This window comes from Acanthopagrus latus, chromosome 3 (genome assembly GCF_904848185.1).
Source record: "Acanthopagrus latus isolate v.2019 chromosome 3, fAcaLat1.1, whole genome shotgun sequence".
NCBI classification, from domain to species: domain Eukaryota; kingdom Metazoa; phylum Chordata; class Actinopteri; order Spariformes; family Sparidae; genus Acanthopagrus; species Acanthopagrus latus.
This window is the reverse complement of record NC_051041.1, coordinates 22,355,981-22,372,335: the sequence shown is the minus strand read 5'-3', so window position 1 is coordinate 22,372,335 and position 16,355 is coordinate 22,355,981. Positions and strand designations below refer to the sequence as shown.

The following is a 16,355-nucleotide window of genomic DNA, read 5'->3' as shown; positions in this document are numbered from 1 at the left end:
ATTTCGGAGGCTTTATTCTTCTGCAACGGCTGCCAAACTCCTTATCCTAGATTGCGCTCTGTTAGCCAAAACCGACAAGTCTAATGTACCGTAACAATAAAGCCAGTGGAATCTAGCCTGTGAGCAACACTTTCTTAATTAAACACTCATTTCATCCATTGTTAAAATGAAAATATTAATCAGTGCAGCTTTAATTACACCAGCTCAGACAAATACTCCAGCTGAGCAGCTCCAGACGGTCTCCTCAGGTAGTGCTGCAGTCAGTGAGTTCGAGACGCACTGTAAAGTTCCTGAAAGTAAATATGTGGGTGGGGAATGGCATGAGTAAGACCTCTCATCATCGCTTTGAGTTTAATGCAGAGATGAACCTCTAATACCTGCACAGCACAGGGCACTGGGGAACGTACAGGAGTCTGCACCAGCCATTTTACAGTATTTAACGCACAGGGAAGCTCTTTCGCGCCCACTCAATTCCTGAGGCACTGAGCTCAAGTAAGAATTTTATTTTGAGGCCTGTGTTTATGAATTCCTGACCTCGAGTTTAAATTAGATGCAAAGTTTAAATGCGTTTATGTCGGCGAGAGCTCATGCAGTTGACTGCCGAGTTCTGGAGGTGTTCGCTGCTCTCATCTACACACAGACTGCACAGTAGGTAAGACGTTTATACGGCATTGTGCGCCTGTCAGACTGTCTCATTTCATGATATTGGTTTGCAGATTGGTACAGTCCCAGGAACTCTGCATTTAAAAATCCATCTTTTTTTTTTTTTTACCCATTGGCTGGTATATCTGTTATCTGCGAACTGCCTCCTCTCTGTACCAGCGGAGAGCTTGATGTGAGAGCCCAGCACATTTACGATTTATGTGCTTATTATTTAGACATGCTCGAAGCCCAAAGAAGGACCACGGCCGGTGGGGCTTATTCTTCCTCTGACAACTGATGTCTGCCAGAGCTGCGCCGCTGATGGAAGCAACGGTGGATGTCTGCACGACTGACACGAACATCTCTGTCAAACAAAAACATGACGCACGAAGTCTCTCCGTGTCCTCTTTATTGGGTGACAATGCCACTTAAGATTCTCAACAAAACTTGGTGTTTAAAACAGCTGTAAGTGCTGCTGGATGTTATTAGCTATTGAGGCGGACAACAGGAAGCTTAATAGAAAAAAAAAAAGAAAAAAAAAAGAACTACAGTCTAACAGATGTAACATAGTAAAAATGGCGTCAGAAACAAGGGAAATAATATGTTTGGTGCATTAACAAACTCAGTGAGGATTTCATAGAAAAGACATGGAATGTTGGCGGTCTGTATGGAAAAATACCTTCACAAGATAAAAAATTAATTAACCAAATGGTACAAAACACAAGGTAAAAAAAAAAAAAATAGTAAAATCAGATACATGGATTTGAATGATAGATCAGGTAGAACTCTGAGGTCTCAGCACAAGCTGTCAGGTATCTCACTCTTTCCTTACAACACCGTCATTCCCACTGCTGCCTGAGTAAACAACAGGCACACACGATGTTACAGTGGAATATCAAAAGGATTACAGGATAAATAGGTAGACTAAACCAAAGACCAACCCCCCCACCATATCTTTCTTTTTTGTACATTTAAGACCGAGGAAAGAAATATTCAGAGAAAACTCCCGCCGCGTCCCACTGGAACATTTCTTGAGGTTTGGAGGAAGAGGACAGAATCAGGTCTCTGGTACACAGTTCACTGAAGGGCTGACAGTCGTACACCTCCTGGTTTGGCATTTCTTCCCTCCTCCGAGACAAAAATTACAAAACAACAACAACAACCAAAGGAAAAAAAAAAAAAAAAACCCTCGCTGATCTCATCTGGCTGCTTCCCCTGAACAGGAAATTAATCTTCTTTTGACAAAATGGTGATGAGTACAACCTGCCCAAAGCAGCACCGCCGCACGGTGATGAAGAGTCATGAGCAGGGATATGAAGGGACGTTATTGGATCTGCAAGCTAAATAATAAACCGGCCGGGTGGCGCTACCCACAGCCAATGCGATGGGAGGTGAAGATAGGATTCTGCAGAGCACGTTCAGGAGCATCAGTCTGTGAAGAACATAAAGCGAACCTCTCAGAGAGGATCATTCTGGCTCAGTACAACTCGCGCCTCACTTCAAGTCTGCGTTTGTGATTCAATAATAACAACCTCATCAAATTAATTTTCTGAGTTGCTGCCTTTCCACATCTCATCAGTTAACTTTGTGTCTGTAATTATTAGACAGAAATGACAGCCAAAATTGCAAATAGCGATGGGATAAAACAGATTATTACCGCAGATTGCGATAAAAGCTCAGGATAAGTTGATCATGGGGAATTTCTATTACAAGTACAGATATCCAGATCGGCAGATCACCAAAACCACCATGGCTGAAAAATTGGCTTTTCCACTGTATTCAGCACATAAACACATAAATCAGATGTGTGGAAATGATTGATTGAAATTGGAACGATCCTATGATTCCGAATAAGGCCCGACATACTACAGAGTGTTGTTCTTAAAAAATGTAAGCTACAGTAATTCCTGTATGTTTTAGGGCCATTTTAACAGTTTTGAGCATATTGCGACGACTATGAGGATAATATCCCCAATCATAATTATTTTAGCCAACATAACTGTTGCATTTTCTATTGTCCCCTGCCTAATTGCAAAGTAAAGCTGCACCCGGCTCACAGTGTTCAAACTGTAATTCTCAGCAGCCGAGTGGGAAAAAAAGATTCAAGTTGTAATTCTGAGTCAGACTTATTGGAAAACCTTGACAGCTCTTACATTATCTCCCATTAGGCGAAAGAGAACGCCAGAAGTGTCAATAAGCTGGTGGCAAAATGACAACAAAAGTAGCTCATTCAGACTATTCAAATGGTGTGACCACAAGGCTTGAAATTCACATAGAAAATGTGTAAAGATTCCCAAGTCAGATAATGTTTTTTCTGGTCCTCCCATTCTGCCGACGTCGCCTGAATGGAGCATTCATTTATAATAAGCCAAATTGATCGTTTAAAGGTGCAATATGTAGGAATTCTGGTTGAAAACAATAACAATTCAAAATAAAATTATTAACAGAATGCGACAGTTTTCATTCTATGATGTTTATGTACTGTGTTGAAAAGCATGTTTAGCATGCTAAACAGCTAGCCCTGGCCCTTCACGGTCCAAACCTTCTGTTCTAACAGTGCAAACGCCAACTGGTGTTCTGAGCCCCCAGTCCAGATAGCTAACGGCACGGCTAACGGAGCTACAGTTAGCAGCACTTAGTCTGGTGATGTGCTGCTCCCTGTTTGTTTTGAGCAGAAATTCAACAGGTGGCCAATTCTTACATATTGCACCTTTAAAAACGTGCTGACATTGGCCTTTTTTTTTTTTCAATCCAATGCAGCCTGAACACAGTGTTTCATGACTTCAAGCAAATCTGGCTTCAGACGTATGAAAGCCCTTTTGTCTTTTACGTCCCGATTTTCTCAGCACTCCTTTAGCTTCAATGCCACTGGTGACGTTCGCAAGTATTTGTTTTTCAAAGCAAATGCATCTCCACCTCATCTCCAAGCCTTTGGAATTTGTCTTCTTTTGGTAAAGTGTGATTGCCTCCAGTTTGCTCGATCATCCCACAAGACTGAGCCTCTGATGCACAGCACAAGGCAACCATCTGCCCGACAAGTCGTAGACTGACGGCATATCTCCACTGAGTAGGGAAAAACTACAAAATAAAAAATGCCATTTTGTACATTCAGCAATGTATTAGGATTTTTTTTTGTTTGTTTTTGATTGATTCATACATTTATATTGCTGGTAAGCCATGTTCCAATGTGTGTTTTAAGGCAGAGGGTCCATGCAACAATCATCAGCCGATGTGGACGACAACAGCTGGTCCACATTTCCTTGAGCACAGATTTCAGTGCATACACCTGCAGTTTATCGACTGTATATATTCATGTTTGTGCACAATATTCTCCACATGCACAGGTTGATTGATTGAGGGATATACTCTTAGAAGTCTGCATTCCGAGACAAGCACACTGTCGCATTGAGAACAAGTCAGTAGCATAAATAAAGCAAAAAGGTCGAGCTTGTTTGTAACAAGTGTCCTTCAGGTATCGCTACAGACACCAACACCACAAAGTGTCTGTGTATGTTCCTGCCTTATTTATGGGTTTGTATGTGTCTTTATGTATACTTGAAGGTAAGGGTGAGCAGCCTGCATCATCTCAAGGTGCTTTGGTACTCGTGTATGTTTATACATGTCCACAGCGCCTCTACAAGTGCTTCCTCACGGGTGTTTTTTAAGTGTTGACGTGTCATCGGAGAGCTTGCGCAGGCTTTCAGAGGGCTTTGGCACTGGTGGTGTGGGAGACGGTGTGAGACACAGGCTTCTGTGGGTAGCGGCTGTAGTAGTAAACCTGGAACAGGATGGCGAAGTCCACGAAGACCTGCAGCAGCCCACACGTCCAGAACTGCACAGGAGCCTGGGTGAGCAGGAAGTAGCCCGTTTTAAAGGTGTCACCACTGGTCCACATCAGAACCATCTTGATACTGTGAGGAAAGAGTGACAAGAGGGATAATGATTAAAGAAGCTGTTCAAACTTAATGCCACCATGAAAATGTGATTATGAGAATTGGAATGATCAAACAACAACTCTGATGTGTTTATAGCGTTAAACACATTTTGTTTATTCAAGATGCCCCCGTTTTCTGTTCAGAAACCAGGTCAGAAAATCCAATCTCCACTAAAATGAGAGTACTAAGCACTGTCGATAGAGTACAATGTGCTTTTTCTGTAGAAATTACAGAATTCATTTCCACTTGGCACTAGCACCGTGTCACCAGACCTTGCTTGACAATACCATTAATGCATCTTGAAAACATTTATTTTTGCTCTGTGTAAATTCAATTTGGCCACCAAGAGCACAAATTAACGATGGTAGGAAAGGACGCAGACATACGCAATATCAATCCAGACAAGAAGGGGAAAACAAATTTGGCACAGTAACAACCAGAGGAAATTGAAATAGTTAATGTTCTCGGGACGCAGGCTTCTCATCAGCTCCGCATCCTGTGGCACATTTACACGCCGAGCTGGCTCCTCGTAGGGCGCTCATGAGACAATCCAGGGGATGAGTAACAGTTAAATAAGAGTTATTGTGTGAGAAGCGACTGGAGAAAAGCGTTGATGTGATTCAAGAAGGCAGGGTTACTTTAAGTGTAAGCTTTGTCCTCTCGCTGCCGCTGGGAAGCACTGTGAACTCAACTAATGAGATGGAAAAGGAAGTCTAATATGAGAAGAGGAAGCAAAGGGAAAAGACCGAAGCTCCCGGGCTTCAAAAACACAACTTCATGTACATGCCCCTGCAAAAATAGACCATGATACAGTAAACAACGGCACTGAGGAAAGGTAGGGACATCAACTCTTTAAGGCCCCATTAACAGCACTGCTGTTTGCTGTGCTTCTGCAGAGCTCACTTCTTCTCGCCTCTGTTGTGTTCATAAACTTTGTATTTCTTTTGCTTGAGGCAGAGATGTGTGTAGGCAACGCTGGCAAAGACAGGACTGAGCCAGCACTGTGTCTACAACGCACCGGTGTGCACACATAAATACACACACAGGTCCCTTCAGCAACCTGCCTACAACAATAGGAACACATGCTGAGACACTTGAAATCCTTTCACTCATGCGTGCCGGTTTGCTTGGTCAGCACTATTTGAATAAGCTTTGCAGGATTTTTTTTTTTTTTTTTGTCCCTGAGCCAAGTTCTACTGAATCTAAAGGGTTGGTTTATCCCCACTGTTGTCCACCCATGCAAGATAGTTTTGGTTTTATTTGCCCTCGTTTTGAAGCGGCTGTCTCTCAGATTTTCTGCCTCCACTCAAATCCAATGAATGTTGGTTAGCAGGAGTGCTGTTGGACCTGCAGTGCAGTTTTGCCTCTCTTGTGCATCAGCACCTCACCGTAACTGACTGGGCTGTATGCCTCCATTTTCCCCAACTTGTAAACATAATTCAACTGATAACTGTGAGGGAAATGTACAGTAATGTCACAGATCACGCCTCATTTGTAATCACTGTAGTAAATGTAGAGTAAAAAAACTCAGATATCTATATATCGGCTTATATAGGCAGAGAACATACATAATTACACATTTTCTGCAGTGAGCCCTCAAATTTGTTTGACACTTGTGATAAAAACACGTATGTAATGAAGGCAGGATATATGAAAGTTTCATTACAGCTTTTTTTTTTTTTACAACTTCATTGGTTATTTTATAATTATAAAATACCCCAAGTACCTTTTTTTGCATTTTGTTCTGTACATCGTCACATGATAAACAACGTAATCTACAGGTCAAGCTTTAGTTATTAGATCAAAGTTGTTACAAACTGTCACAACTATGGCGTCCCTTTATAATGATAACAGGTATGGTACCAATGGTATCCTAACTAACGCTCGAGTGCTGAAAAACGTGTTGTGTTACTATGACAACCGGCAACTGTAAGATGTTGTCACCATGCTGTAGCATAAAAGATCTGCAAATGGCAATGACTTTGTCAAGTTAAGGGAAAGTAATGGTTGTGGTTATGGAAAGTAAACTATGGGTAAACTGTAGTTAGGGTTAGGTGAATAAAACTCTGTGAAGGTTAGGTCGACCATGTTCATAGTTAATAAAACTACAAACACTGGTTGCATGTCTGTGATGGGAGGGAAGCTCCAGTTTCCTGAAGTCAGACATGCTTATCACTCACCCTTACATTTTGCCCAGACCATATAGGCCACATATCTTCCTGCACTGGCAATAGATGCAAAATGATGAGGTTGACAATCGTCCAGTATGAATGGATTTCTGTACTGGGCTGGACTGAATTGGAGCAAATCCATGCCATCAGGATCCACAGTCTACGACTGTTGTTACAGCAGCTGTAGCTGTCGCTGGATGGCCTGACTGAAAACATTTCCGGGCGACTATTTTCTCACTGTTTCAAGTCACTCGCACCATCTCTTATTAGATCTTGGTTGTCTCAGACTGTTTCTTTAACTGGGTGGAGGATTTTAGTCATGGGGTGTCTGGATCTTAAGGGTGTCACTGCATCCTAATCTGGTCGTTCAACAGTGAAGACAACAACTCCCATTATCCAATACTCCCTAGCTGCACGCCATCAAACTCAGTCTTTGGGTATTGTTTCGACCGGGAGACCCCACATTGAAGAAAATTACATCCTTTGACAAAACAGTCAATCAAATCCAAATCAAAACAGTCAACCCCCGCCCCCTCTGTCTCCAGCTGGCTACCATTAGCTGGGAACTGTGCGCACAAACAATGGTTTTCGATTCATTAGAGAAAGATCAATTCCGGCTGTGATCTCAAAACCGGCTCTCGACAATTAATCCATGGCGGGGTCAAGCATTGTCAATCAATAGAACTGCATCCTGTCACATCCTGTGTGGATCCTCAGATGGAACATGCAGCAGGTTAAAACAGGTGAAAGCGGGTGAAACATGACAGTGTGGCGCTTATCAAACAGGATGAGTCTTTGTGTTAGCATATTGCCTGCCTTTCTGTAAGCCTCTTAACAGATGTAAAGGATGGATGAGAGGTAATCTAGTATTCTCCCCCCCCCAGGTAGAGCAGAGTATAACCCCAACATGTTGTGCCTCATCGGGGGCAAAGCTCTGCAGCCAAATCTCTTCATACATTATTCATGCCTTCAGCTTCACCTCGGCCCTTTTCGTTTGTGAGGCCAATTTGTGCAAACCTTGCCATTTTCCTCATACTGCCGTCTTTCCTTCTACCTGCCCTTTCCCTGCAGCATCTCTGAATGTCCCTTCTGGCTTCCACATACTTTTTTTCGTTTTTTTTCATAAGCCCACTCTCTACAGCACTTCTCTCTTCCTCCATTCATCTTCCCACCTCCTTCCACCGGCGCCTTCGCCTCTCTATACCTGTTTGCCTTCGCCTCCCCCCCCTGCCTTCCGCCCTCACACTCTGCTTTCTCGGTAAGGAGCTTGTTAGTTCTGTGGGAAGAGACCCTCCCCACACAGTCCTCACTCCCTCCCCTCCCCCCTGCTCCCAGCCGGCCGAGTTATGACGATATGTACCTGCAAGTAATGATGAGAGAGGCAGGATCGGCGTTTGATCAATGCCTCGGCTGGTCCGCTAATAAGAGGTAACATGGAGAGAGCCGGGGAAACAGGGTGCGAACATGCCCGGCTACTTATTTGTCACTTTATCTGAGTGATATACAGAGGCAAGGAGAGAGAAAGCACAATGCGCTCCCGGTAGGTGTACTGTATAGCAGAGCTACCTTTGAATTTGTATCTCTCGTAAATTCAGTAAAGACTGATTGAAAGTTGAAGTGCAAACTGATTTATTTACAGGCTATTTTAAGCCAAGATGAAGTGAATTGGCAGCTACAGGCATTTTGGAACAGTTTCAGGGTTAAAAAGAAAAAAAAGACTTTGACGGAATAATATTGACAGGCGAGGAGACGTGGAGCTGTGGTGGGCGACAAACTTTCCACAGTACAAGAACAGGACTGCGTTATATCGGCTAGTCGTGAATCCTTTATAAAGTTTGTGCATAAAGTTCTTAATAACTACTTGTACGTTTCCCGAATGGCTGAAATATCTGTAGCACAGTCCAATCAAAATGCAACTATATAAAAGGCTATAATTGTAAGCTATGAAATCAGTTTTGAACCATTTAAGACATTTCTTGTTTTCCTTCTCTTCTTTTATTTATCTTATCCTTTATAAATGTGAGCATTGCTTCATTTTGTTGGTGATTAAAGGAGACATTTCTGTTTTAAGTACACTTTTCATATATTATAGAATGAGTAGGAAATATTTGGTTATGGCAATCTAGCTATGTTTTCACCTGGGTCCCTTCATTGGTTGGTTTGTCAGCAGGATAACACAAATGCTATAAGACGGTTTACCACAAAACTTGGATGGCGGATGGTTCTCAGCCCAGAACAGACCCCATTAAGTTTAAATAAAGGAACAGATTCAGGTCAAATTTTTTGGTAGATATTTTTAAATAATACATGAATATGGATGAAAAAAGGTGTATTTCAGGCTTACTTTATAGGGCTGGGATCTAAGAGAGAGTCCTATTTGATGCAGATCATAGCAGTTGTGGGTGGTTTAAAATTTAGAGTCATACAGGGTTCAGTGATACAGATTGAGCTTGATTGAATTAATTGAAACTTTCGGGCCTTGGTGGAGGTATGCACTGTACCATCTTCTATTCCAGTTTTATTGTTTTCTTTTCTTTAAAAACATCCGCTAAGCGCAATTTTTACACATACCTCAGACGACTTGTTTTTCTTGCTCATTTATACATTTAAATATATATTTTATATATATAACTTACATTAAATGTAGGTGGAGTTTCTTTTTCATATCACCACCTTGCCAAATGTTGTCGTTAGTTTATTGATGTGAATTAAGTTCCAATTTAAAAGAAAAGTTTACCCGTCCGCTCTCGATAGTAACTGTTATAAACTGACAGGCAAGACACACAAATTTGATTGCATTTCCATGGAGTAAAAATCATACATTTTCATCCTTGAGCTGTGGAACTCAAATTTAACTCTGTTATTTTATTCTCTTTTTCAGTTTTATTTTCATATTTAAATTTTATTTTCTGTTGCACTATTTTTTTGCACAGCCGACGAAGTGGCTGCAATTTCATTTACCTGCTGCACTACTTGTATAATTGCGTTTGATAATTAAACCTTTGAATCTTGAATCTTGAAATCTTTTGTTGGTGGTTGGTTCATTTAGACAGAGTATAGAACAGCTACATCATACAGTTATATTGCGTACATCACTGTTAACACAGTTATGTAGCTGGAACCACCACTTAAGTTGGGGTCAGTTGCTGCAGCTGCAAGTGAAACAGGAGCCACTCAGACTGAAATAAGCTCAAGAGCCATAATTTCATTTGAGGGAGCCGAAACCATTTACTGTTAAAATATCACTTAATTAAAAGTTCTTCTCTTAAGATTCAGCATTGAGTCAGCTCGCCTGTAAACCACTTCACCACGGCAGTGAGCGCACACAGGAGGTAAAGCAGACCAGCTCTGAATCATCGTGCACTTACTAAAACTGGGAGGTAGAACTGGGGGAATTACTATGGTGCTGAAAGGAAAGTCATTTGGGAGATAAAACAGTGAAGGGAGGAAGAATAAATCTTTGTATCCCAGAATGACAGCCTACACTGTCTGTTTCATGGAATAATGTCAGGAAGGTTACTGCCTCCTCATCCTTCAACACGGATTCAGTGTTTTTGTCTGCAGCTATTTTTGTTTGTGATATTTCTATTTTTCCACCCTTATTTTAGGCGACTCCATTCAGGGTTTTTTTTCCCCACATTGTAAATGAGCATAAACACTGTGTCTATGAAAACTGCTGAGTGCAAATGAAGCCAGAATGCTTCAACTTCCCAGCTATGTGTATATATATATACCTGGATCTTCCATTTGTGGGGCTTATAGAGCATTCGCACCAGAGAACGTGTCATTACAAGTGAATGTTTAAAGACACGTGATACAAAAAGTTCCAGCATGCTTTGAGGAGAAATAAAGTGGAAAACTGCACTGTGAAGGGTTACCCCACTGCACGGCAATATTGAAGGAAAAGTGTCTATCACCCTATAAATATTTGCGAGAGAGAAAATATTTAGACTCGCTGTGCCTTTGCTCAAACTCATCATTTCATTTTCTTCAAATATTGAGGGTCGGCACTGTAAGAGTGTAATCATTTTGAGGACGGAGCACTTGGGGTAGCGCTTGCACTGAGTTCCTAATAAACAAGTAACTTGTTATTAGTTTTGTTTTGTGAGTAGATGCCACTTTTTAAACTTAATTTAGCAGTTCTTTATGTTGCTTGCCAATATCATCAGTACTGTCTGCTGCCTTCACTGAATTTCGTTTAATTAGTTTCATGAGAAACGCGGCACAAAGAACAAAAGCCATACTTCCATCGGTTAGTCTCTGCAGGATTCTCCCCCTGAAGAAAAGAAACATTTTCTTCTACGCTGCTCGGTGCCCTGACTGATGTGCGCAGACGGCGGGCGGATGTGTTGGACAGATGCTCTTAAGGTTCTGCGGCTGCAGTGACCCGCTGCAGGAAGCCCCCGAGCTGCTCTGTTCGACAGCCACGCAAAGGCACAGCAGCACCACGCACCCGGCCACAGGGGTGACAGCCCGGCAGCATCAGTCGACAATACAGATCCATCCCAGTATGTGGCTCTGTGTGTGTGTGTGTGTGTGCGTGTGTGTGTGTGTGTGTGGACAGCAGCCTGCAGGCTAAATAAGGCTCTGGCACTTTTATGTAGCATACTGGGATGCAGCTCAAGACCACAAGCCTTATAAGGCCGCAGTTGGCTGTCTGGATGTCCCACTTCGCTGTTTTTTTGTCTGTGTTTGTCTGTGTGTTGTATTCTATTTGTTTTATGGCAGGCTGTTAAGTATCAGCATGCAGCTCTGACTCCCCAGGCTGTGGACCATCTAAAAATAGCAGCAGCCTGAAAACGTTTAACTTCAAACCCTCCAATCCATCCTCCAAACACTGCGCTCTCACACCTTTCATCTGGCCTGATGTCCCCCCCATAAAACATCTGTGTGTCTTCAAGTATTTACAGTAGCACTGGCGGAGGTAGTTTCACTTGGTTCCAAATCCAGTTCCAACTAGTTCAAAAGATTTAAGACGATTTCTTTCCCCCTGAGAAAAAAAAATAAAAAAAAACTAAAAACAAATGAACAAACCAAAAAAAAAAAGAAAAAGAAATTAAACATTAAATAGCAACACAGCCAGCATTAAGGGACTTGGATTAGTTTCACTTTCGAATCTAACGCAAGAAAAATTTATTAAAAAGTAAAGCTACTGTCAGACACAAATCGCACAACTAATTATGGGAAGCAAACAAGCCTTTCCCCCGCAAGACCTCTACACTTTTTTTCATTGCAATAAATCCTGACCTTTGTCCTTTTAAAAAAGGTCCCACTCTGCCTCTTTCTCCATCTCTTGGGGGTTTGAATAAGCTGTAATATGAGCGGTCTGGGCAGCTGCCAGTCACTGTAAGTGCTGTTCAGCCTTGGTAACTGCATCAGAGTGCAGTGTAATAACCAGAGGCTGAAGAAGGGCAGAACCCCTGGGTAGATGCGCACAAAAAAAAAAAAACCTGAAGAAATGGATTGCTTTATGGCACGAAATAGGGAGCAGAGCTTTTACGGGCCAAATATTGAAGAAACTGTCACTCAGGTTTGTGCAGTAGCAACTGGTGAGAGAAGTGGAGAGACAATAAATGAAATCAAACATGGTTATGGCAAACAGAGTACAAGCCGAGACTGAGGAGGAGGACTGTTACTTTCACAACATCCTCTGTAAATATCAACAGTGTGAAAAAGGCCAGCGGTGTCGTTCGCTTCAGCAATTATTGGAAGATATTACATTTGATAGTACTATGATGTTGTTGAACGGTGCATATACTGTAGCTGATACATTCGTGAAGCATCAAGTGTTACGTTTGAGCATTCTCTCACCCACACATAATTTTCTTGTCAATCTTTGGATTCTCTGCACTCTAAATTGACGTACATAGAGCTGAAGTTTGATGATCTGTGTGTTTTTGAGACTTTTCAACAGTAAAACCACAAGAGGAAAAGTGAAAGTAACTGATCATTCAGTGTGTTTTTCTACATTAGCAATGGTTACAAACATTTATGTTCAGCTAACTAGCTCACTAAGATTACTTTGCCAACACAAACGTACTCTAACTACATTACTTTATAGGGTTACAGGTAACCCTGGTTCAGGACTGACACGTGTGGAACCTGGTCCTGGAGACACTATATCAGAGTTTAGGCTAATGTTAGCAGCTCTGTCCTGCTTTTTATTGGATTTGGGTGGATGTCAATGTTACCCAGGCTTGCATCCAGTTAGTAACTAACTCATCAATAAACAGCTCTTAAAATTCTCTTCCTTAGTTATAATAAAACAGTTTAAAATAACAAACAAATGGCAATAAGGCATAAATAGTACTCATGATGCTTGTCCAAGTCTATCATAACATGAGCACTCAAATCAGTTCTTACAAACAAAAGAAAAAACACTGTTCTGATTTTACATTTTTCCTCATTGAGCTCATAACTCTAGCACTAATGAGTTGTACACTGGAACACAATAACAGCAGACAATACAGAAATTATAATCCAGTGAGGACACAGTATTGTTTTCCTGTGAAATGTAGATTATCTTTAACCAAGGGCTTGGAAAAATGGTCTTAAAATAATAATAAACGCATTTTTAGGCTGTATTGGGATAGATATATTTTGCAGCCACCTCAAAAGCACTTCCTAAATGCTGGGACGAAAAAAATTGAATATCATGATGTATGATTTTGTCGGCCAAACATCACGATAATCTGAGTTCCAAATACCTGGGTATCAATATTGCGTTAATATTGTAGCAATGGCTATTGATACCTACATACTTTTAAAGGCTATAAAAAAACAAGCAGAACAATTTGGCAAGCTCAGAAAATTAAATCACGTTTATGTAATGCAGCCTTTAAAGTCAGGAGAAAGAAAAAAACTTAGACGCAATCACAATATGGAGATATCCAAAATCTACACTGATAGTGGCATATCATGATAAAAAATGTATATGCAGTATTGTCCAGCCCTACTATAGCCTTTTCATATGTGTGTGTGTGTGTGTATATATTTATATATATATATATATATATATATATATATATATATATATATATATATATATATATATATATATATATATATATATATATATATATATATATATATATACACACACATATATATACACACACATATATATATATATACATATATACGTGTGTAGCCTAGAGCCTAATGCCTAATGTCATTTTCAAGACTAGTTAGCAAACTAGCTACTACTGATAACTGATACCTGGCATTAGCTGGAAATGATGACAGCACCTCTGTGAAATCATGACATATTTTGCAGATCGACAGCACTTTCACTGTAGACTGCCCAAGCTGAATGAGAGAAGAGAAGCAGAGCGCTGAAAAGATACCAGGAGTTGAAAAGTAGAGAGCTGGAAGGGACAGGGAATATCCTCACCCACACACACACACACACACACACAATGTATGGGTGGTGTTAATGCTGTCCCCTGAGGTCCCATTATGGTAGCAGAACAGTTGCTGGTGTCAGACAACATCAGTGAGGTTAACAGAGAACCTGGGGATGAATTAACATCAGGCAAATACCAAATGCCTTCAGCTGTATCCTCATGGGACAAACATGTCCAACATGGGACTCATCAGCCTCCCCCAGAACTCTACCCGTATTTCATTATTAGAAACTGCTCCGCTGCTGCCGGTCTGACAGTGTGTCATGGTGCAGCGCTGGTGTGTATACACACCGAGGACATACTGTATGATTCATTCTCCTGCTCCGACTCCATCCTCTGCCTACTGGGGAGGGTGTATACTGTATGGTGGTGATGTTTTACAGCATGCCTGAGTACTGGAAGTTTCACTGACACTTGTTAGAAATGTTAAGGCAGTTGGAGACGGGGCACACTGGCTGGGTTATTTACTGGAAGGAGGTCATCGTGCTGTTTTTCCCCCACACAGACGAGCTGCATGGGATCTGATTATTTTGCAAGACAGGGCACTCTGCCTGTTTTTGTCTCTATAAAATGCATATGTGCACAAACATGAATACATTATTTACTTCTGTAGCCTCCACATACCCTCACCACAAAACAAACCTTAAACCAGCGACTGCAACCAGATAAAGGATAAAATCTTTAAAAAAACAAAATATTTTGCTTTAAAAAAAATAATAAAAAAAATACACCTTTCCAGTTCCTTCCTATCCGCCCCCCACACACACACACACACGAGAACCTTGAACAGAGTGCTGAGGTAAAGTAACCTAGCAACAACGTGCTAGACTCAACAGGTTGCGCAGAGAGGGAGCAGGGACACAAACAACAAACAGAACTGGAAATGACAGCGTCCTCCGCCGTCTATGGCAGCTTTATCCTCAGCGGCTGATGGCTGGCACAATGAGCTGTGAGACAAAAGATCTGACAGGCAGAACTGACATGAAACTTCCCCATTCACACTGTCTGGGTATTACAGCATTTTACAATTGCTGTTTTGTAGTTTCGGAGTGTCAATTTGCAAGCAACAAAGTGCTTATTTTTCATAACAGGTTATTTTGTTTCGTTGCACAAACTGCAGCACATCTACCAATGCATCACAACACTGCATGTGTTTATCAGAGAAATTTAAACAGGGTTATATTTGAATATGGTAATAATCAAATAATGTGGTCAAAAGTGTGCAAAATTTAAATGTATTGAAAAAAGATTTAACAATGCTAAAGTTTCAAATGACGCAGTAAGATTGTCCCCAAACCGACCAGAAGTTTATGGCTCAGCTATCCAATGGCGAATGTGTTTTATCCCAATAGGTAACTGTTCAAAAGAAGATGAGAGGATACTTCCTTCTGTTGCTGGGTTTCACAGCAGAAAATGGTTGTGTTCTTTCTAAAGAAAAAAAAATCGAGGGCAGTCCTTCGGTTTTGTTGTCAGTAGTTCAAAATAGAGAGAAAGTGCTTTTTCTAGTGTCAGACACAAAGAAATCCATCTCTGACAGGACAAACACACCAATTGAGGCCTCGACAGTATCTGAAATAAACCATTGCAGCCAGAAAAAACATGAAGATGTTGTGGTAAGTGGGGAACAACAAAAATCAGGTAATCACAAATCAAATGATGAAATCTTCCAGACCGAGCAATACGAGAGTAACTGAGGGTGGGCTACTGTAAGCACTTACAGTAGACAGTGTGGTAGACAATGAGGGTGGCAGACAAACAAGTGTTGGATGTACAAAAAAAGAAAAAAAAATAGAAGAAATTCTAACACAAATAAGGCACAGGACAGAGGGTATGGCAAAGCCCAGCGTGGGGGCTGTCATGGCCAGTTAAGTGGACAGGCAGCCCTGCTGGAGTTCTGTTATCTGTCTGCTGCAGCAAGCCGACCAGCAGAAGGGGGGGTGGGGGTGGTGGGGGTGGTGGGGGCCGGCACTGCTCTGAGGCAGGACACATACTGTGAGGAAGGTTTTCTTATCAGGCCCGTGTGTTCTGTGGACAATCTCAAACTCGCAAGTCTCTTCATACATACGTTATCAGATTGATCATTTCAATTAATTTTTTACGACTCTAACGTCTCCCTTTGTCTTACTTCTTTCTCCCTGGAACCAGCTTCTAATCATTCGGTGCTGCTGGCCTCTTTGAGTGTTTCAAGTGCGATACAATAA

At 41.4% G+C, this 16,355-nt stretch overlaps 1 protein-coding gene across 2 annotated transcripts in view; it reads right to left on the bottom strand.

Annotated features, from left to right (window-relative positions):
• Window positions 1-1,034: 1,034 nt before the first annotated feature.
• Window positions 1,035-16,355, bottom strand: part of LOC119016728 (solute carrier family 66 member 2) — a 31,325-nt gene continuing 16,004 nt past the window's right edge. For both annotated transcript variants that reach the window (XM_037092922.1, XM_037092923.1), the window contains one exon: window positions 1,035-4,553. In XM_037092922.1, the coding sequence (XP_036948817.1) occupies window positions 4,343-4,553 (211 nt within the window). In that variant the 3' untranslated portion in view covers window positions 1,035-4,342. The remainder of the gene's footprint in view (window positions 4,554-16,355) is intronic.